The following is a 24,004-nucleotide window of genomic DNA, read 5'->3' on the forward strand; positions in this document are numbered from 1 at the left end:
TCTGTGTGGAGTTTGCACATTCTCCTCGTGTCTGCGTGGGTTTCCTCCGGGTGCTCCGGTTTCCTCCCACAGTCCAAAGATGTGTGGGTTAGGTTGATTGGCCAGGTTAAAAAATTGCCCCTTAGAGTCCTGGGATGCGTGGATTAGGGGGTAAATATGTGGGGATAGGGCCTGGGTGGGATTGTGGTCGGTGCAGACTCGATGGGCCGAATGGCCTCCTTCTGCACTGTAGGGTTTCTATGATTAAATGCCTTCTAGAAATCGAAGTACAGAATATCCACCTGTTCTCCTTTAACAGTATATGTGACTACTTCTAAGAACTCCAAGAAATTGGTAAAACATGATTTCCCTTTAACAAAACCATAAACCTTTGCCTGAATACCTCGAACTTTTTAAGTGTCCTGCGGTCATACCTTCAATAATAGCTTCTAAAGTTTTCCCTCTGACAGATGTTAACTTAACTGGTGTGCAGATTCCAGCTGTTTCCCTCCCTTTTTGAACAATAATTATTTTTTACTAAGCTCCCACTATCTCATTCTGAATAATTTTTTGAACATTGGCTATTTTCCAATCTAATGGAACCTTCCCCATTTTTAGTGAATTTTGGAAAATTAAAACCAACACATCAACTATCTTACCAGCCACTTTTTTAAGACCCTAATCCTACCCGCCCCCCCCCCCCCCCACACCCCCCCCCCCCCCCCACCCCCCCCCCCACCTCATAGTCATCACTGTCATTTTCTGGCAGAACCCTCAGGGTGGGCTATTTAGGCTCACTACAACTTTGGATTTGAGTGCAACTGAGCTCCCCAGTAATTATGGTGCCAGGTGGTGCTTGTGCAGCCTTCAGTTGTGGCAAACTATCAACATTCACTGTTATTGGGAGTGCAAGATCAGGGGCCAATAGTTTCAGTTTCCCACTATTTAGTTCGGAGGAAATTTTAGTTAATCAATTACCCTGTACTGGACATTGGGTATTTATCATGGTCACACTCATGAAACCGATTACTTGGAGGGCCACTTTAGTCTTATAGGGACAGAAAACCAGTGAGAAGGACACAAAGTTGCAAGGACAAAATCATACAGCGCAGAAGGGCCCATCGAGTCAACATTGACACTGAACTCCCATCTCTCAGCACTTGGCCCATAGCTCTGAATGTTATGATGTGCCAAATGCTCATCCAGATACCTTCGAAAGGATATAAGGCAGCCCGTCTCTCCCACCCTCCCAGGCAGCGCATTCCAGGACATTTCCACCCTCTGGGTAAAACGTTTTTTCCTCACATCGCCCCCCCCCCCCCAAACCTCCTGCCCCTCATTTTGAACCTATGTCCCCTCATGATTGACCTTTCAACGAAGGGGAACAGCTGCTCCTTATCCATTCTGTCCATGTCTCTCATGATCTTGTACACCTCGATCAGGTCACTCCTCAGTCTTCTCTGCTCCAACAAAAACAACCCAAGCTTGCTCAACCTCTCTTTACAACTTAAATGTTCCATCCCAGACAGCATACTGGTGAATCTCCGCTGTACCCCCTCCAGTGCAATCACATCCTTCTGATAATGTGGCGACCAGAACTGCACACAGTGCTCTAGCTGTGGCCTCACCAAAGTTCTGTACAACTCCAACATGACTTCCCTGTTTTTGTAATCTATGCCTTGATTGATAAAGGCAAGTGTCCCATATGTCCTTTTCACCACGCTATTAACATGCCCTTCCGCTTTCAGAGATCTGTGGACAAACATGCCAAGGTCCCTTCGTTCCACAGAATTTTCTAGTGTCCGATCATTCACTGAGTACTTTCTTGTCAAATTACTCTTTCCAAAGTCTATCACCTTAAACTTTTCAGGAATAAATTCCATCTGCCACTTACCTGCCCATTTGACCATTCCGTCTATATTTTCTTGAATCCCAAGACATTCTGCCTCACTGTTAACCCACCGTCCAATTTTTGTGTCATTTGCAAATTTACTAATCTTACCCCCCCTCATAGTCATCACTGTCATTTATATAAATGATGAATAATCGGGGGCTCAACACAGATCCCTGTGGTATGCCATTGGACACTGGCTTCCAGTCACTAAAGCAGCCTTCCATCATCACCCTCTATCTCCGACAACTGAGCTAATTTTGAATCCACTTTTTTAAATTACCCTGTAAACCATGGCCAATTGCCTTCCTTACAAGTCTCCCATGTAGGAACTTGTCAAAGGCTTTGCCGAAATCCATATAAACTACATCAACTGCACCACCCTCATCTACACACCTGGTCACCTCCTCAAAAAATTCAATCCAATTTGTTAGGCATGACCTCCCTGTGACAAAGCCATGCTGACTATCCCTGATCAAGCTTTGCATCTCCAAGTAGAGATAGATGCTCTCCTTCAGAAGTATCTCTAATAGCTTCCCTCGCACTGGCATGAGACTCATTGATCTGTAGTTCCCTGGTTTATCTTCACAATCCTTCTTAAATAGCGGAACCACATTAGCTGTACTCCTGTCATCTGGCACCTCCCCCATAGCCAGAGAGTGCCGACACGGGGCAGGGTGACCGCACACAGTGCCGACACGGGGCAGGGTGACCGCACAGAGTGCCGACACGGGGCAGGGTGACCGCACAGAGTGCCGACACGGGGCAGGGTGACCGCACAGAGTGCCGACACGGGGCAGGGTGACCGCACAGAGTGCCGACACGGGGCAGGGTGACCGCACACAGTGCCGACACGGGGCAGGGTGACCGCACACAGTGCCGACACGGGGCAGGGTGACCGCACACAGTGCCGACACGGGGCAGGGTGACCGCACACAGTGCCGACACGGGGCAGGGTAACCGCACACAGTGCCGACACGGGGCAGGGTGACCGCACAGAGTGCCGACACGGGGCAGGGTGACCGCACACAGTGCCGACACGGGGCAGGGTGACCGCACACAGTGCCGACACGGGGCAGGGTGACCGCACACAGTGCCGACACGGGGCAGGGTGACCGCACACAGTGCCGACACGGGGCAGGGTGACCGCACACAGTGCCGACACGGGGCAGGGTAACCGCACACAGTGCCGACACGGGGCAGGGTAACCGCACACAGTGCCGACACGGGGCAGGGTAACCGCACACAGTGCCGACACGGGGCAGGGTAACCGCACACAGTGCCGACACGGGGCAGGGTAACCGCACACAGTGCCGACACGGGGCAGGGTAACCGCACACAGTGCCGACACGGATCTAGTCTCAGATGTGGATCCTGACCTGGTGCCAAGAGGTTGTTCTGTCAAATATACAAACCATGATGGTTGTCAGCTTGCATTCTCAAATGAGGACCCAATTAATTTTGTGATTCTCCACATTTACATGCTTATTCTAAAGCCTCTCAAATCTGAAATACATCTTAAAAAACCTGTTTTCCACAAACTGATCCAATACTTCTAAATCAAACTGATGAAAATTATCCTAGATTTATTCAAGGAAGGAAAAGTTGATGAGTATTTGCAAGTTTTCTGTTTAACTTTTTTTTGAGGTTTATTCTCCTTTAATATTTAGATGGTACAAACTAAATATTTCACCAACTGATCTCACTGCACATAGTTTTGGGAGTGAAAGCACCTTCTTTCACTAGCTAATTTTGAAGATCACCCCAGCCTCTCTTCGATGTGTGCACAGGGGCATAATCTTGGATATATTTAACCATCTTATAAACATGAATCTAATGTTAAATATGTGGAGATCACCTCTACAAATAACATGATCTTGTGCCTATTATTCAGTTAGTTGTGTCCTGTGATATAAAATCTCTTTCAGAAAGTACAAAGACATGAGGTAAGTTTCAAAGAAAAGTCATCTGTTAAAGACATAAAATCACTGCTCACAAGGGAGAGAGCAGTGAGCCTGACACACAGACTGTTCATAATTCTAAATCAAACTCAATGACTTGGAATATTCTGGATTAACCTTCCACAAAAATTACACTAAAATGTACTGCAAATTCTGCATCAGTCCCGGCTGACAAGGAATTTAGCTGAAATTTACTGCCAATGAATCAGGAATGTGTAAACAAGCTCAAAAGCAGTGTCATTAGACGAGGAGAAAAATTTTATGCAGCAAGCAATGATGATCTGGAATGCACCGCCCGAAAGAGCAGAAGCAGCAGATTCAATAACAGTTTTTGGAAGGAATCGGATACGTACATGTGCACCTCTGTGGGTGCATGTGTGCTCATACAAAAACAAAATAAAATGCAGGATTACATAGAAAGAGGATAGATGCTCTTTCAAAGAGTTGACAATGGCACAATAGGCCAAACAGCCTCACTTTGTGCTGCTGCAATGATTCTCCCAAAAGGTGCAATAGTGAAGGGGCTGCTGTTTCTGTCCTAACTCTGCCAGAACTTTCTGCCTCAACTGTCCCTCTTTCTTTTCTGTAAAGCAGATTGACGAAATTCGTGTGTAATGATGATTCACTGCAAAACTGTTGTACATCAGTTAAACATGAATTTTCTCAAAAAGGGCGTGTAATATTGAAACTTTGTAGGAAATTCCAGGCGAGGTGTGGTATTCCAACTGGTTTCCATCTGAGGCATAGCAGCTTCCAGCTTCGAGGGAGAGGATGGAAATAAAAAACAGAAAATCCATCTTGGCAACTCCTGGCAGCTGGCTGCAGTGAACTTTGATATCAATCAACCCTTGAATGTGCTCGATCAGATATGGAATGAAATAAACTGACAATCAGGATGAAGCAAAAAGTACAAAACAATGACGAGACAACTTCTGAAACCACGTCAAACTGTTCAGTGAACATGGCAATCCAAGCTGGTGTCGCTGTTCTGATGGCTTTCAAAGATTTGTTTCTAAAAGGAATTGCAGACAGGATATTCACTCTAAATCAAGAAAATCAGAGTTAAAACTGGAGAGACAGAAGAGAAGGGGACTTAAAGAGAGGAAAGGCAAGTGAGAAACAGGGAAAGGAGGACAAGAAAGCAAAGATGGAAAGAAAAAAGTGGAAATTGAAAGGAAAAAGAGAGCAAAGAGTAGAAGGAGGATTGTGGAGAGCAGGCGATGGAGGGAAGAAAAATGGAGTGAGACAGGAGGAGACTAAGGATGTGGAGAAGAGGAGGGCAGCATGGTGGCACAGTGGTTAACACTGCTGCCTCAGTGTCAGGGACCTGGGTTCAATTCTGGCCTTGGGTCACTGTCTGTGTGGAGTCTGCACGTTCTCCCCATGTCTGCTTGTGTTTACTCCAGGTGCTCCGGTTTCCTCCCACAGTCCAAAGATCTGCAGGTTAGGTGGATTGGCAATGGTAAAATGCCCCTTAGTGTCAGGGGATTAGTAGGAGAAATACATGAGGTTACGTGGATAGGGCTTTGGCGGGATCGTTGTCGGTGCAGGCTTGATGGGCTGAATGGCCTCCTTCTGCATGGTACGGATTCTACGAATGAAGCTATCAATTTATAGATGCGATTTTAAAAAAGCAGAGAAATTCAATAAATATTCTCTATGGACTTCTCTAGAGAGAAGGGTATTAAGGACAAAATAAATTGTGCAGTGGTTGAGAGTGAGATAAGCAGTATGAGGATGAATACATGGACAATTTGAGGTAGAATTGTTAGATTAACAGTCGACAAAGCATTAGGGCCCAATGGGGTACATCCTGAAACCCAATGGGAGATGAGAAGGAAATTGTAATTGTTCCTCAAATTTTGTTTCAGATTTCAACTCAGAGTGGATGTGTGCTGGAAGATTGTCGAGTGGCCATTTTAAAAATATTAAACCATCAAGCTGGGTAGATTTTAAAGAGTCTCTAATTAATGATGAAGTGACCATCTAGCTAGATAAAGAGAAAATATTTAGAAATAGACAGCATGGATTTCAAAAGGGGCATCTGTGCTTGACAAACCTCAGAATTCTTAAGAGATGACAGGCACGGTTGATGAGGAAATTAAATGAATGTTGTGTTATGGGGACATTATGAGAGGAAAATAAAGGGTTTATGGTTAGGCGGCAAAAACAAATGGGATCAAAACGTGTTTGGAAAAGAAAACAGAATTGGAGTGTTTCCAGAGTGATTGCAAGTTGGTCGCAGTATCCCACACGGTTCAGTTCTGAGTTTACCTCTGCTGACCATGTATATCAATTATTTAGATATTCACTGAGTGCTCTGTTGAAGACGATACCAATATCAAAGGCATACAACAAAACATACAATAGAACTAGAGTTTATCTCTACCCTTCTCTTTCAAACATGTAAATTCGAAAATGCTTCCTGCTCTTCTCTTTTCAATAGCTGCACAGCATACCGCACCGGCCATAAAACCCTGCATCGGCATTTTCATCCAACTGCATCATACCACGTCACAGCATCTACCTATGCAAACTTTACTCCAGGGGCTAGATCTTGGATAGCCAAGACTTAAAGGGCTTGATTACCAATCACAAAATATACTTAAGTAGATATATTCCATTGCACTTTATGAAATAAACTGCTGGCAGAGGGCCAGGACTCTGGAAAAATAAATACCAGAATATCCAATTCTTATTAGAAGAGAAAACTGGGAGATATGTGGAAGACTCCTTGCCACATGAATAACATGCTTTATTTTCAGTGAGAAAGCTGTTTGTTTTTCAGCCCCATGATAAAATGTAAAGTTAAAAGCCTTTTAATAGCTTTAGTACACAATGAAGAACACTTCAAATACCTTTCATATCATCGACATGATTATTTTTGTACAAATCCTCCTCACTGCTTTCCTCCTCCCAGTCATCAGTATATTCATCTTCATCTTCTTCAGAATAGTCATAATCCAGTTCATCCTCCTCGTCCTCCTTAACAGTCATTTTCTCTACTTCGGTGGACTCCTCTTGGCTAAAGAATTTAGAGGAGGATAGTTAGAAAGGTGCATTCAGCATTAGAAAATGTCCATTTTGTGAGATGGATTATCCCGCCCCATAGCCCACTGCCCATTTGCACATTTCATAACTGAGTCTCCACAGACTCTGGGAGCAACTTTACTGACTCAGGCACGCTGCCCAAAGGATTCTAACTATTGGATTTCAATTTGTAAATTGCTCGATGAATGCAATTGTGGCATTGATGCAAAGGTACAGGACTGTGTTTTAGTCTCTGATCACAGATGCACTGTTCAACCCCTCTCCCATTGTTCCATTCCCGACCTACTTACTGGAGCCTATCTATTATACTGTTAACCTACTGCTGTATGAAAAGCGGGTCTCCCTCAAGGACTAGGTACCCAACTAGAACAGCATAATGTTGATTCTATTCTTGTCATGCAATGCCATTTGACTTGTCATACTCCATCCCAATGCATTAATGCAAAGGCTGTGGGAAACTTTCATATATTTTCCTATGTAATAACCATCATCACACTTCAAAGTGATGCAATGTTTGGAATATTGCCTCATTTTAATATCAAGGCATCTGATAAATGAACATTCTGTCTGTTTGCACTGTTTGAGAGCAGATTTCCACTCCATCTGACGAAGGAGCAGTGCTCCGAAAGCTTATGGTATTTGCTACCAAATAAACCTGTTGGACTTTAACCTGGTGTTGTGAGACTTCTTACTGTGTTCACCCCAGTCCAACGCCGGCATCTCCACATCATGAACACCATAGCAGGGGCACTGTGAGGGAGCAGGTGTAAGAGAACCAGCGGGTGGAATACAAGTCATGGGGGCACTTTTGCTTTACCATGGGGTCTCATCGTTGCCCTCTGCTGCCCAGCATGCTATCGGCGTGCCCATATTTGATTGCATTTGATTAATTCTCATGCTAACTCAGTTTAACATGTATATATTTGTTTCTTCCTTCAGATTTTTCCATTCCTCTCCAAAATGTCCTCGTTTGCGCACATGGTTTGCAACTCCATCGAATGTAAAACCCAGAACCAATTTGCGAAATGAATCTCTGGCAGAAAAGGGGAAAGGGCTGTTGTGTGAAGTGTCTGCTCACAAGCACTGGCCATTCAGCCTGGTGCCATAGCTTCAGTGGTCACAATTCCATCATAGCCCATTATACAAATACTTGGATTACGTTTCTGGGGACAAGTAGGTCTGCTTCGCAGTGTTTGGCTTGGATTTGTGATTTTTATCATGTTGAAGGTCTATCAACTTGCTAAAGCCCGACACCTCTAACTGGCAGAGCTACCTGTTAAGGTCTCAGCCAACAGGAAGGTGGAAATTACTTGCATTTCCGATCATGTGGTGCTATTTATCATGCTGCACAAGAAGTTAGTTATCTGTCCATCCAACAAGTACTCAAATTCATGCTCATCAGTGTGTCATGACCAATTGGTAACTGTGTTTCTTTAGGAAGAGGGAAATGATGCCCTGGGGAACAGAGTTGGCTCTGAGATGATATGGAGGGCAGCACGGTGGTTAGCAGTGCTGATTCACCGCACCAGGGACCCAGGTTCGATTCCAGCCTTGGGTAGCCGTAGATGTGGAGTTTGCACGTTCGTCCCATGAGGACGTAGGTTTCCTCCGGGTGCTCTGGTTTGTTCCCACAGTCCAAAGATGTGCAGGTTGATTGGCCATAGCAAATGAAGGGGTCGTGGGGATAAGCTAGATGGGAGGGCCTGGGATGCTCTTTCAGAGAGTTGGTGTAGACTCAGTGGGCCGATTGGCCTCTTTCTCCACTGTAGGAATTCAATGGTTTTATGGCAGATGTTCATGCTTCAGGACAGACTCAGCGATTTAATACACATACATACTCCAGGATAATGTTCATAATTAATGGGATGGCTTTGACTGATAGACCGGTCACTGGAACTGGGCTGAGGATTGTTTCATTCATCATCAAATCTCTCAAAGTACCTGGTCACTGGTACCTGGTCACTAAGCCCTGCTGATGCCACTTGATTTTTTTTGAGTAGCTAACATCCAAAGTGGATCTACTGAAGTAATATTTCAAAAATGTTTTCAACGGGGGCGGCACAGTGGTTAGCACTGCTGCCTTATAGCGCCAGGGACCTGGGTTCCATTCCCGGCTCGGGTCACTGTCTGTGTGGAGTTTGTATGTTCTCCCCGTATCTGCGTGGGTTTCCTCCGGGCATTCTGGTTTCCTCCCACAGTCTGAAAGGCATGCTGGTTCAGTGCATTGACCCAAACAGGTGCCAAAATGTGGCGATGAGGGGAATTTCACAGTAACATCATTGCAGTGTTAATGTAAGTCTACTTGTGACTAATAAATAAACTTTTAAACATAGCCCTGTCGAAAGGGAAAATCTGGAAACGTAAAGATTGTCATCCTCATCTGATCTCCCTGCGAAGAAACCGGGGTAATTAGGTGCTGGATTTAGTTTCTAAACGGTGACCCTGACATAGGTTCAGATTTCCCTGGGGAACACGACTGTTAGATTCAGCTTGATTTTGTGCTGATGCCAGATTTCATGGAGATTAAATTTGTAAAGGTTCATTTACTATGACCACTAAATCAGGTCACCCTCCAATGTAGGGACATTACCAACACAAGTAACAGAGGGAAAGGACAATTTGAAAGCCATCCTAATTTTTAAAAAAGCCATGTACGTCACTTGAGTTCAGGGAATCGCACATGGTAAAATGAGGCCAAATTTGCTAATGGATCGCATACAAGAACAAAATCAGAGTCAAGCAAAATTACTTTCACAGGTTTATTAAAAAAATCCCAGGGGAAATCAGCTAAAGGCAATAAAAATTGCCATCAGAGTAGCCACAAAATTCCTGGAATAGATGGAATATTCAATGGCTGCAAGGCCTTGGCGGGTAAGATTAAGGAGAATCCCAAGGCTTTCTACAAATATGTCAAGAGTAAAAGGATGAGATGTGAAGGCATAGGACCCTTAAAAGGTGAAGGGGGAAAAGTTTGTGCGGAACCGTTAGAAATGGCGGAGCTGCTTAATGAATACTTTACCTCGGTATTCACGGTGGAAAGGGATCTGGGTGGTTGTACTGCTGGTTTGCGGTGGACAGAAAGGATCGAGCATGTGGACATAAAGAAAGAGGATGTGTTGGAACTATTGAATGGCATCAAGGTTGGTAAGTCGCCGGGACCGGATGGGATGTACCCCAGGTTACTGTGGGAGGCGAGGGAGGAGATTGCGGAGCCTTTGGCGATGATCTTTGCATCGTCGATGGAGACGGGAGAGGTTCCGGAGGATTGGAGGATTGCAGATGTGGTCCCTATATTCAAGAAAGGGAACAGGGACAGCCCGGGAAATTACCGACCGGTGAGTCTAACCTCAGTGGTTGGTAAGTTGATGGAGAGGATCCTGAGAGACAGGATTTATGATCATCTAGAGAAGTTTAGTATGATCAAAAGTAGTCAGCACGGCTTTGTCAAGGGCAGGTCGTGCCTTACGAGCCTGGTTGAGTTCTTTGAAAATGTGACCAAACACATTGACGAAGGAAGAGCGGTGGATGTGGTCTATATGGACTTCAGCAAGGCGTTCGATAAGGTCCCCCATGCAAGACTTCTTGAGAAAGTGAGAGGGCATGGGATCCAAGGGGCTGTTGCCTTGTGGATCCAGAACTGGCTTGCCTGCAGAAGGCAGAGAGTGGCTGTGGAGGGGTCTTTCTCTGCATGGAGGTCAGTGACCAGTGGAGTGCCCCAGGGATCTGTTCTGGGACCCTTGCTGTTTGTCATTTTCATAAATGACCTGGATGAGGAAGTGGAGGGATGGGTTGGTAAGTTTGCTGACGACACCAAGGTAGGTGGTGTTGTGGATAGTTTGGAGGGATGTCAGAAGTTGCAGCGAGACATAGATAGAATGCAAGACTGGGCGGAGAAGTGGCAGACAGACTTCAACCCGGATAAGTGTGTGGTGATCCATTTTGGCAGATCCAATGGGATGAAGCAGCAGTATAATATGAAGGGTACCATTCTTAGCAGTGTAGAGGATCAGAAGGACCTTGGGGTCCGGGTCCATAGGACTCTTAAATCGGCCTCGCAAGTGGAGGATGCGGTCAAGAAGGCGTACGGCGTACTGGCCTTCATTAATCGAGGGATTGAGTTTAGGAGTCGGGAGATAATGCTGCAGCTTTATAGGACCCTGGTTAGACCCCACTTGGAGTACTGCGCGCAGTTCTAGTCACCTCATTACAGGAAAGATGTTGAAGCCATTGAAAGGGTGCAGAGGAGATTTACAAGGATGTTGCCTGGATTGGGGGGCATGCCTTATGAGGATAGGTTGAGGGAGCTTGGTCTCTTCTCCCTGGAGAGACGAAGGATGAGAGGTGACCTGATAGAGGTTTACAAGATGTTGAGGGGTCTGGATAGGGTAGACTCCCAGAGGCTATTTCCAAGGGCTGAAATGGTTGCTACGAGAGGACACAGGTTTAAGGTGCTGGGGGGTAGGTACAGAGGAGATGTCAGGGGTAAGTTTTTCACTCAGAGGGTGGTGGGTGAGTGGAATCGGCTGACGTCGGTGGTGGTGGAGGCAAACTCGTTGGGGTCTTTTAAGAGACTTCTGGATGAGTACATGGGATTTAATGGGATTGAGGGCTATAGATAGGCCTAGAGGTGGGGATGTGATCGGCGCAACTTGTGGGCCGAAGGGCCTGTTTGTGCTGTGGCTTTCTATGTTCTATGTTCTATACCAAAGTCTTGTTCAATCATGTTCGCAATCAGATGGCCATTAAGGAATGTCAAGGATTCCTCAGAGCAGATTCAGTTAAAATCCCAGTATATGCAAAGGTTTTAAATGACAACTTTACATCAGTATTCACAACAGATGATGATAAGTTAACCATAAATTGAAGGATTGATGGTCAAGTTCTACATCCATGTGAACGTGTATATGATCCTGGTAAGAAGGCCCTCAAAACTGATCGCCCTGCTGTTTCTGACAGCAGATTAAAACTGATCGCCCTGCTATATCTGACTGGAGTGCTCCAAGAGCTGGGAGTTGTGCAGTTTGAGCTATATGCTCATCTATTTAATAGCTCACAAGAGTTTAGGACTGTTTCTATGGACTCGAGCAGGGGTTCCCAAACTGGGGTTCGCAGACCCTCGCGGGTTCATGAAGGTTCTCCAGGGGTTCCACCAAGCTGATGGCACCATCAGGAAAACGCCAGTTCCAATGTGCAAAATTTTAAACGTAATAGAGAAACGAAATGGGCTAATCAGAGCAAGATCTCTTGGAGCACCGCATGCTGATATGCTGACCAGCCTACCAGCATCCAGATCTCCAATAGGTCTTGCTCTGATTGGTCCATTTCATTTATTCTATCTCCCTGTTGCTGGGCAGAAACGTCAGTGGCCAACAGCAAGGCCGAGGTGAAGCGCGAGCTGGAATCGGCTGGAAGCTGGGTTGCAGCGATGAGGGGAAACTGTGGGTAGCCTCCGGGCAGCAGCGCTGCCTCAGGAAAGGGTGGGATTCGAGCCTCATGAAAGGAGCAGGGTGGGAGGTTTGGTGCCTTGGGATAGCTGGTGAATGTATTGTGACTGTGTATCTCTTGCTAATTCCAATATATGTATAAATATAGCTGGAAAAGACTTGTTTCGATTTGATTTCTGTGTTCATACCTATTTCACGGCAATAAATCGACATTAAGAATGCTTGGGATTCCCCAATGCTCTTGGGAGGTCACTTGAGGTTCCAGGGCTCAAAGAAATTGGGAGACTCTGAACTCGAGGCAAGTCGATGTGGCACCAGTATTTGAAAGGGCAGAAAGTCTGAACTGGCAAGTTAGAGGTCCATTAGCTTCATTACAGTTGGAGATACATTGCTCGCGATCAATGTGGTATGTAGAATGGCCACCTTGGCAGGGAGAAGATTACGAGCCTCAACAAGGTGTTTCAAAGAGGTCTTGTCTCACCAGCCTGGTTGAACTGTTTGGGCATGTCATTAATTGGTGGATTTTAACTACTTGGTTGACACAGTACACGTTGATTTCCAAATGGCCTTTGGTAGCTTTTACTCCAGTTAATTAATAAGATTGAGTCCTGTGAGATTAACTGGCAAATTTTGGCTCAGATAGGAATTGACTGCATTCCCGCAGACAGAAGCTTGTTATTAATAGCAATCGTTCTCCATGGGGACCACTTACAAGTGAGGATTGCTGCTGACGCTTCAATCTTTTATCAGCATCACTGTATTTGGATAAAAGTGTTGAGGATGCTCTTTACAAGTTCACGGATGATGTTAAAAATTAGATGGGTCTTAGGACCCGAGTGACAAAACAGATTACAGGCAGACTTAAACATGATGAGGGAAGTGAACCCGTACCTAGCAGGCTAAGCATTTATAGGAGTGCAAGCTCTAGACTGTTGGGTGGGAGAAATATATGGCTATTGTAATCCAAGAAACCGTATAGGTCCATAACTAGTGCTTGGAATCCTGCAAAAGTGAGCTAAAATGTATTGCCAGAATAATCAATTTTAAAACCAAAATACTATACTGTTCCTATACAAGATCTTAGTTGGGTCACGTTTGGAACTGTGCTGCATTTTGGATGCCACAATGTGGGTGACCACGAAGCCAGAGATTAATATCTTGTTTAAAGGATCCCAATAGACTTGAAGAACTCAATTTTTTATTCCAGAAAAGAGCAGGAGATTTGAATGAGATCTTCATAAAATGAACAGATTATATAGATGGCTCATGTGGATAAGCTATGAGTTGGAGAGGTTAGGGTGATCTAGGGACATGAACATCAGTTACATAAAAATACAACTAGATTAGGCAGCAGATATTTCTATTCCAAGAATCGCTGGCTTACGCAATTAACTGATGGCTGATGAAGAAAATATGGATTAGCTGTACCCCCAAGTATGGCCACGATCACTGCACACAGAAAGCAGATGAGCACTGAGGAAATGTCTTAGGCATTGTGGCCACCTGAAACAGGTTTGATCACTGCTGGGTTCAGACAGGGATTTCCTGAATGTTTTTTGTTCGTCCTAAGTTGGTCTTGGGTTTTCCCTCTCCTAGGTGGGAAATGGGTGAGGTCGTTGGAGGGTATTGCCTGATAGAGGGGAGAGGAAGAGGATTATAGTGTGCACAAGTTGCACCATAACAATTAACAGTTTGTGCTAGGCAGGATAGACCAGCTGGGTCTTTTTCTGGTTCATAATGTTTTGAACTTGCACCAAAGTTCTCCTGACTTATTTAAGTGGGATACGTACCTCCTAGAAATTCACATGCATCCTATATCTGACAGAATCACTAACTATCTGGTCTTATTACCTGATTGGTTTGGGGTCCTTTAAGCAGATGATAAGATTTGGCAAATGCCAGATACCACAACAAAATTAAAGGATAGCAGGTGCTGGACGCATTACAAAACAGAGGTGATGACGCGGAATAGCTTGTCAATCTGTTGATCCCCATTCCACAAGCTCATTCTCGTGTCTGTTTGACTGGCTGCAAACATTACAAGCAACAAGCTGTTATTCCTTCCTCTATCTGCCAATATTATTCACACAGAACAGACAGATCTGGCACCCTTTGGACATTTGCAAGTCTGAGCAAGTAGTGTTTGAAGGTAGGAGTTTACTGCATAATATGAGTCTTTCTGCACAGCAGCAGTCCTACATAACGCTCTTCAGCCATAGAGTTCAAGATCAACTAAAACCGACACCGAACACATTTCTGTTCAGTCCAAAGTGTGCTTCCTTCCTATCCCAAGCTTCCTGTTAAAAAACTTGAATGCTGATGCTGCTATGAATAGTAAAGAAGGCATTGGTACGTTGGCCTTCATAGCGAGCGGATTTGAGTATAGGAATAGGGATGTTTTACTGCAATTGTACACGGCGTTAGTGAGGCCACACCTAGAATATTGCATGCAGTTTTGTTGTCCTAAGCTGAAGAAGGATGTCCTTGTTATAGAGGGAGTATAGCAAAGGTCTACCAGGTTGATTCCTGAGATGGCAGCTCTGTCATATGAGGACAGACTAAGTTAGTCATGATTATATTCATTGGCGTTTAGAAGAGTGAGAGGGGATCTCATAGAACCTTATAAAATTCTAACAGGGTTAGACAAGAGTAGATTCAAATAGAATGTCTCCGATGGTGTGGGGGTCCAGAACCAGGGGTCATAGTTTGATGAGGTGCGGAGAAATTTCTTCAGCCAGAGGGTGGTGAATGTATGGAATTCAATATCACAGAAAGTAGTTGAGGCCAAAACATTTTCTGATTTCAAGAATAAATTAGATATAGCTCTTGGGGCTAAAGGGACCAAGGAATTGGAGGGGTGTGTGTGTGTGTGCGTGTGTGGAATCAGGCTATTGAATTTGATGATCAACCATGATTATAATGAATGATGGAGCAGGCTTGAAGGACCCAATGGCCTACTCCTGCTTCTAGTTTCTATGAATAATGCCAGGAAGAAATGTAAAACTTTGCAAGATCTTCATGACACATAGACATACGTGGAGCTAATTGGTAATATTGCACCATCCTGTGAAAATGTAAAATCACATTTATGTTTTAAAATGTATGTGTTTATTATAAGCATCGAGCTGGGAATTACCTGACAAGATGGTGTTTATCATACACAGAATCTAATTCTTACAGTTGTGTAAAACTGAATGTATGGACTGGACCTACATCAAGGCTTATAACTTGAAAACATTAGAGTCAGAGAGCCCACAGACTCAATAACTTTACATTAGTAACTGGCAGAATAAATTAGAACAACAAAGAAAAAGAACAGTACAGCACAGGAACAGGCCCTTTGGCCCATCAAGCGTCAACATGGGTTCGGAAGGGAAGATCCCACTTTATCTGAAGTGCAAATACCACCTGACACAGAAGTACCAATGAGCAGTGCAGATGATAGCACAGAATGCAAAGTTACAGTGGTCAATGTAATTCATTGTGTAAGGTCTCCTAATCTACTCTGTTTCCTCTAAAAGTCTCATTATTTTTCACAAGTGTCAGCAGTACCTTGCATCAGCAATTTCATCCTCTTCATCTTCATCCAGATTCTGAAGATCAGACTTTTCAGAATTCACATCATCAATTTTGTTTTGAGGGCAGCAGACGTACTCGGTGCCATGAAACCTGTCGATGCCACAAGGAAGCAACATTCCATAGGTGTGGAGAATCATAGACTCAGCAGCACAAGCCTGAAACAGAACAGCAGGAACACATTCACACTTCAGGCTCAACAACCAACAATAGAAGGCAATAACATTTGTCCAACTAGATAATGAGACACTGATCAGTAATTACTCAGTAATATTTAGCATGCACGTAGTTACAAAGCCAAGCAATTGTCTGGTCAGTGGTTTTGATCCCACACTGAATTATTGTTTGGATGCACCACAACTATAGCCTGGATTGTCTTGCCTATAAAAAGAGAAAATGCTGGATAAACGAGCCTGGTGGAGTTCTTCGAAAATGTGACTAAACACATTGACGAAGGGAAAGCGGTAGATGTGGTTTATATGGATTTTAGCAAGGTGTTCGATAAGGTCCCCCATGCAAGGCTTCTAGAAAAAGTGAGAGGGCATGGGATCCAAGGTGCTGCTGCCCTGTGGATCCAGAACTGGCTTGCCCAAAGGATGTGGAGATGCCGGCGTTGGACTGGGGTGAACACAGTAAGAGTTTTAAGAACACCAGGTTAAAGTCCAACAGGTTTATTTGGTAGCAAATACCATTAGCTTTCGGAGCGCTGCTCCTTCGTCAGATGGAGTGGAAATCTGCTCTCAAACAGGGCACAGAGACACAAAAATCAAGTTACAGAATACTGATTAGAATGCGAATCCCTACAGCCAGCCAGATCTTAAAGATACAGACAATGTGGGTGGAGGGAGCATTAAGCACAGGTTAAAGAGATGTGTATTGTCTCCAGACAGGACAGCCTGCAAATCCAGGAGGCAAGCTGTGGGGGTTACTGATAATGTGACCATAATCTTATGTCACGCTAACGGCGCTAATGCCGCGCTAACGGCGGCGAGGCGGCAGCGCTAACGGCGGCGAGGCGGCAGCGCTAACGGCGGCGAGGCGGCAGCGCTAACGGCGGCGAGGCGGCAGCGCTAACGGCGGCGAGGCGGCAGCGCTAACGGCGGCGAGGCGGCAGCGCTAACGGCGGCGAGGCTGCAGCGCTAACGGCGGCGAGGCGGCAGCGCTAACGGCGGCGAGGCGGCAGCGCTAACGGCGGCGAGGCGGCAGCGCTAACGGCGGCGAGGCGGCAGCGCTAACGGCGGCGAGGCGGCAGCACTAACGGCGGCGAGGCGGCAGCGCTAACGGCGGCGAGGCGGCAGCGCTAACGGCGGCGAGGCGGCAGCGCTAACGGCGGCGAGGCGGCAGCGCTAACGGCGGCGAGGCGGCAGCGCTAACGGCGGCGAGGCAGCAGCACTAACGGCGGCGAGGCAGCAGCACTAACGGCGGCGAGGCAGCAGCACTAACGGCAGCGAGGCAGCAGCGCTAACGGCGGCGAGGCGGCAGCGCTAACGGCGGCGAGGCGGCAGCACTAACGGCGGCGAGGCGGCAGCGCTAACGGCGGCGAGGCGGCAGCGCTAACGGCGGCGAGGCGGCAGCGCTAACGGCGGCGAGGCGGCAGCGCTAACGGCGGCGAGGCGGCAGCGCTAACGGCGGCGAGGCGGCAGCGCTAACGGCGGCGAGGCGGCAGCGCTAACGGCGGCGAGGCGGCAGCGCTAACGGCGGCGAGGCGGCAGCGCTAACGGCGGCGAGGCGGCAGCGCTAACGGCGGCGAGGCAGCAGCGCTAACGGCGGCGAGGCAGCAGCGCTAACCAGCACTAATCATCTTCCAGTAGTCTAGCTGAGGCCAAAGCAGTTTTCTATACAAAAATATAATTTACACCTTAGCTATGACTGCAACATTATAATCTACACCCTCTCCTTTCCTTCTCCCCCATGTACTCTACGTACGATATGCTTTGTCTTTATAGCTTACAACAAGACTTTTCACTGTATCCCAATACATGTGACAATAATAAATCAAATCAAAAATGCATCTGACTAGTGTTGTCAGTGTCCGTTTACATTACAGTTCTGTACCAGCAAATGTTTCATCAGAAGTCCTTTTCACATTATGCTGTGCTTTCTGCAATGTATTGATCAATACTCTTTTTTGCAAGGCAAGACCTCATGGAGTCAAGTTTAGGTGTGGCATCCTGTATTACACGCACTCTCTCCTAACGCATTGCTTTTATCCAAATCTAGCGGTGCAGGCTCATAGCTCCTTGAAAGTGGAGTCACAGGTGGACAGAGTGGTGAAGGAGGCATTCGGCATGCTTGGTTTCATCAGTCAGAACATTGAATACAGGAGTTGGAATGTCTTGTTGAAATTGTACAAGACATTGGTAAGGCCACACTTGGAATACTCTGTACAGTTCTGGTCACCTAATTATAGAAAGGATATTATTAAACTAGAAAGAATGTAGAAAAGATTTACTAGGATGCTACAGGACTTGATGGATTGAGTTATGAGAGGCTGGATAGACTGGGACTTTTTTCTCTGGAGCGTAGGAGGCTGAGGGGTGACCTTATAGAGGTCTATAAAATAATGAGGGCATAGATCAGCTAGATAGTCAATATCTTTTCCCAAAGGTAGGGGAGTCTAAAACTAGAGGTTTAGGTTTAAGGTGAGAGGGGAGAGATACAAAAGAGTCCATAAGGGCAATTTTTTCACGCAGAGGGTGGAGAGTGTCTGGAACAAGCTGCCAGATGTAGTAGTAGAGGCGGGTACAATTTTGTCTTTTAAAAAGCATTTAGACAGTTACATGAGTAAGACTGGTATAGAGGGATATGGGCCAAATGCGGCCAATTGGGACTAGCATAACGGTTTAAAAAAAAGGGTGGCTTGGACAAGTTGGGCCGAAGGGCCTGTTTCCATGCTGTAAACTTCTATGACTCTATAAAATAGTCTCCGAATTACTCTTTTTGTTTCAGCCCCCGAACGTACAAATCCTATGGCAGCCACTGTGGAAGTTGGTGCAAACTGACTGTGCAGCATAAGATGAATCAATAAATGTGTTGCCCAATGGAGCCTTGAGCCATACAAATAATGAAAGGCCAAGCTTGAATCACTGAGCCCCAATTATGACCTCCACACTCTGCATGGCAAGAATAACATTAAACATTTGGCAGCATAAACACACCAGATTTCAATTCATCATGTGTAAAGCGTAAAGTTGATGGACTTTTTTGGATAGAGTACGAGTGAGGCCTTCACTCCAAGCCTGTGAGACCTGAGATTTAAAAGCCTAGGTTTGATGATGCAATTCAGAATCTCACGCTATTTTTTCTTGTTGATAGGTGTTCAGTATCCAGTGTAGGCTTTGACAGGAGTGTTCCTCCAGCTCCCATATGAAAGCACTGGACTTCCTCCACATTGAGTATTTCCTTCTCCTCTCTCAACTAAGATTGAGATCCTCTCTTCCCCACTCTGATCTGCGTATCTAATGCTGGGGATTGTTCCCGTGGCCTCCTGCTGCAGTCTGCACCATTCCTGCCCACCTCCTCCATGAGTCAAGTCTGGATTGTGTTAATGTGGCCTGAGTAACATGTAGCAAATAGGAGGGAGAGATCAGTTGATGTTAGCAGCATTTAGTGTCTGAAGTCTATCCTGCACAGAGTACCTGGATGCTGTTCTGATCACAGAACGTATAAATACCACACAGTCAGGCCTGAGAGAGACAACCACTGGTACTGCTATCTTCAATCGGCACGGTGGCACAGTGGTTAGCACTGCTGCTTCACAGCTCCAGGGACCTGGGTTCGATTCCCGGCTTGGATCACTGTCTGTGTGGAGTTTACACATTCTCCTCGTGTCTGCGTGTGTTTCCTCCCACAGTCCAAAGATGTGCAGGTTAGGTTGATTGGCCATGCTAAAATTGCCCCTTAGTGTCCTGAGATGCGTAGGCTAACGGGATTAGCGGGTAAATGTGTAGGAATGTGGGGGTAGGGCCTGGGTGGGATTGTGGTCGGTGCAGACTGGATGGGCCAGATGGCCTCTTTCTGCACTGTAGGGTTTCTATGATTCTATGAATTAGTGACATTTGAGCATTGCACAGCTCAGCTTGTCATGGGCTCCTTGGCCATGGAAGACTCGAGAGAGAAAATGTGCCCGCAGGAGAGCAATCGTGCATGATCAGGGTCAGACAGTCTGCCACCAAAAGAGAAAATGCTGGAAAATCTCAGCAGGTCTGGCAACATCTGTAAGGAGAGAAAAGAGCTGACGTTTCGAGTCCAGATGACCCTTTGTCAAAGCTGAAAGTCACAGAAAGTGACTTGAAACATCAGCTCTTCTCTCCTTATAGATGCTGCCAGACCTGCTGAGATTTTCCAGCATTTTCTCTTTTGGTTTCAGATTCCAGCACCACAGTAATTTGCTTTTATTCAGACAGTCTGCCGATGTGCAGCAACTGAACTTGCTAATGGCAGTCCATAGAGAGGACAGGTGGTGTGAAGAGACCCTATAGAACAAAGAACAGTACAGTACAGGAAACAGGCCCTTCGGCCCTCCAAGCCTGTGCTGCTCCTTGGACCAACTAGACCAATCGTTTGTATCCCTCCATTTCCAGACTGCTCATGTGACTATCCAGCTAAGTCTTAAACGATGCCAGCGTGTCTGCCTCCACCACCCTACTTGGCAGCGCATTCCTGGCCCCCACCACTCACTGTGTAAAAAAATGTCCCTCTGATATCTGAGTTATACCTCACCCCTCTCACCTTGAGCCCGTGACCCCTTGTGATCGTCACCTCCAACCTGGGAAAAAGCTTCCCACTGTTCACCCTATCTATACCCTTCATAATCTTGTACACCTCTATTAGGTCTCCCCTCATTCTCCGTCTTTCCAGGGAGAACAAGCCCAGTTTACCCAATCTCTCCTCATAGCCAAGACCCTCCATACCAGGCAACATCCTGGTAAACCTTCTCTGCACTCTCTCTAAAGCCTCCACGTCCTTCTGCTAGTGCGGCGACCAGAACTGGACGCAGTACTCCAAATGTGGCCTAACCAGTGTTCTATACAGCTGCAACATCAGACTCCAGCTTTTATACTCTATACCCTGTCCTATAAAGGCAAGCATACCATATGCCTTTAGTTTATATTGTCTCTGCTTACTTTCTACCAAAATGAATCACTTCACACTTCTCTGCATTAAATTTCATCTGCCACTTGCCCATCCATTCCACCAGCCTGTCGATGTCTTTTTGAGCATTTTCCTCCTCACAGTTCACAATGCTTCCAAGTTTTTGTTGTCTGTGAATTTAAAAATTGTACCCCATACACCAAAGGGGAAGAGTAGGGGTCCTAACACCATCCCTGAAGGAGTTCCACCATAAAACTTCCCCCAATCTGAAAAACCATTCACCACAACTTTGTTTCCTGTCACTCAGCCAACGTATCTATGTTGCCACTGCTCTTTTTATTCCATGAACTCTAACGTGGCTCACAAGGCCATTGTGAGACACTTACCAAATGCCTTTTGGAAGTCCATGTCATTACATCCAGCATTAGCCTCATCAACCCCCTCTGTTGTCATCAAACAACTCCAGCGAATTAGTTAAAAGTGATTTGCTCTGAACAAGTACATGCTTGTTTTCTTTAATTCGCATTTGTCCAGGTGACTAATTAATTGTGTCCTGAATTTCTAAGCGTTTCTCACCACCAAGGCTAAGCTGGTTTGTAGTTTCTGGGCTTATCTTTTCTGACAAATGTAATATTGGCAATTCTCCAGTCCTCTGGAGCCATCCTGAGTCTAAGAGGGCTGAAAAAGTATGGTAAGAAGTTTAACAACACCAGGTTAAAGTCCAACAGGTTTATTTGGTAGCAAAAGCCACACAAGCTTTTGGAGCTCTAAGCCCCTTCTTCAGGTGAGTGGGAATTCTGTTCACAAACAGAGCATATAAAGACACAGACTCAATTTACATGAATAGTGGTTGGAATGCGAATACTTACAACTAATCAAGTCTTTAAGAAACAAAACAATGTGAGTGGAGAGAGCATCAAGACAGGCTAAAAAGATGTGTATTGTCTCCAGACAAGACAGCCATGGCATCTTTTTAGCCTGTCTTGATGCTCTCTCCACTCACATTGTTTTGTTTCTTAAAGACTTGATTAGTTGTAAGTATTCGCATTCCAACCATTATTCATGTAAATTGAGTTTGTGTCTTTATATGCTCTGTTTGTGAACAGAATTCCCACTCACCTGAAGAAGGGGCTTAGAGCTCCGAAAGCTTGTGTGGCTTTTGCTACCAAATAAACCTGTTGGACTTTAACCTGGTGTTGTTAAACTTCTTACTGTGTTTACCCCAGTCCAATGCCGACATCTCCACATCATGAAAAAGTATGGCCAGTGCTTCTACAATTTCCACTCTCACTTTCTTCAGTATCTATGGATGCGTATCATCAGGTCCTGGTGCCATTTCAACTTCATATATAGACTGCCTATTTAATACCTCCTCATCAATTCTACATCCTTAAGTCTCTGAACTACCTTTTCTTTCAACATAACCAGCATAGTAGCTTCTTTTTGGCAAAGAAAAAAAGCAAAGAATAAATACATTTAATAGCACGGCCATGCCCCTGTCACAATCTAAATCCTAAAATGCCTAAACCCCTTTTCGGTCCCTTTTCATCCCCCCACCCATCCTTTTACCACCCTTGTACTATTTATTTGCCTATAGGAAACTTCTGAGTCCCATTTTATGTTAGCTGCCAGTCTCATTTCATACTCTACTTTTCACTTCCCCTCTGAACCTTCTATATTCAGCCTGGTTCTTCTCAATTATAATATCTATCTCTTAGGCACACCTTCTGCTTCATCTTAATCTCCATTCTCTTTCATCATCTAGGGAGGTCTGGATTTGTTTGCCCTACCTCTTCCCTTTGTGGGAATATTCCTTGACAGTACCTGAACTATTCTTTAAAGACTGTCAATTTTTATTCCAATTGATTCAGGCCAGGTTCATTCTTGTCCCATTGAAATAGTCCCTGTCCCAGCTCATCATTCTTACTCTGGATTGTTCCTAGCTGACCTAAACACTGTGCTCTGAATGTCTCCCGACTGACATTTGATTCATTTGGCCCAACTCAGTCCCAAGGACATACTATAGAAAGTTCTCCTGAATCACTCCAAACATTTGTGCACTTAGTTGTCCTTTCCACTACTACTACCCTGTCAATATTCAGATAAAGTCACCCTTTATAACTATTGTACTTATACTCCTCTGCAATTTCCTTGCAAATCTGGTCCTCTATATTTTTCCACAAGTTGATGGCCTTTAAATTAGCAAGGTAATTGTACCTATATTGTTCCCAAGCTCTTGCAAAATAGATTGTCCTTGACGTCTTTGGAATATCTCACTACAGCACTGCAATATTTTCCTTAAATCAATACTGCCACCCCCTCCCCACCTCCCTTCCCTATCTTTGGACACCTTGTATCCAGCAATATTTAAATCCCAGTCCCAGCAATATTTAAATCCCAGTTCTAAACCTTCTTCGGGCCAGGTCCCCATTATCACATCATATTATCATATTTCAAAAGTGGCTACTGACGCCTGCAACTCATCATGGTGGCACAGTGGTTAGCACTGCTGCCTCACAGCACCCGCGTTCAATTCCTGCCTCAGGTCACTATCCATGTGGAGGTTGCACATTCTCCCCGTGTCTGCATGGATTTCCTCCGGGTGCTCCGGTTTCCTCCCACAGTCCAAACATGTGCAGGTTAGGTTGATTGGCCAGGCTAAATTAACCCTAATGTCAGGGAGATTAGCAGGGTAAATATGAGGGTAAATATGAACTCGCTGCCGGGTGTCTGACATGCAAATGTTTCCGAGACCAGAACCTGTCATCATTGACGTGGAATTGGAGCTGGTTCCAAAAACTATCAACACAGAACTGGATATTGTGAGATTTATAAAGATTGCTGATAGTGGTAGAGAGAGCAGATACAATAGTGACTTTTAAGATGCGTCTGGACAAAGACATGAATAGGATGGGAATAGAGGGCCTGTTTCCAATGCTGTAAACCTCTATGTCTCTATATGGTCCCCGGAAGGGTAGGGGGCTTTAGTTCAGATGGACAGTATGGTC

General features: G+C 45.4%; 1 protein-coding gene across 4 annotated transcripts in view; it reads right to left on the minus strand.

The window, feature by feature from the left end:
* Window positions 1-24,004, minus strand: part of aplp2 (amyloid beta (A4) precursor-like protein 2) — a 193,430-nt gene that overhangs the window by 68,447 nt on the left and 100,979 nt on the right. For all 4 annotated transcript variants that reach the window (XM_078205111.1, XM_078205109.1, XM_078205112.1 and 1 more), the window contains exons 5-6: window positions 15,879-16,060; window positions 6,690-6,856 (exon numbers count right to left, since the gene is read on the minus strand). In XM_078205111.1, coding sequence (XP_078061237.1) covers window positions 6,690-6,856; window positions 15,879-16,060 — 349 coding nt within the window. The remainder of the gene's footprint in view (window positions 1-6,689; window positions 6,857-15,878; window positions 16,061-24,004) is intronic.

Source organism: Mustelus asterias, unplaced genomic scaffold, assembly GCF_964213995.1.
Source record: "Mustelus asterias unplaced genomic scaffold, sMusAst1.hap1.1 HAP1_SCAFFOLD_564, whole genome shotgun sequence".
Taxonomy (NCBI): domain Eukaryota; kingdom Metazoa; phylum Chordata; class Chondrichthyes; order Carcharhiniformes; family Triakidae; genus Mustelus; species Mustelus asterias.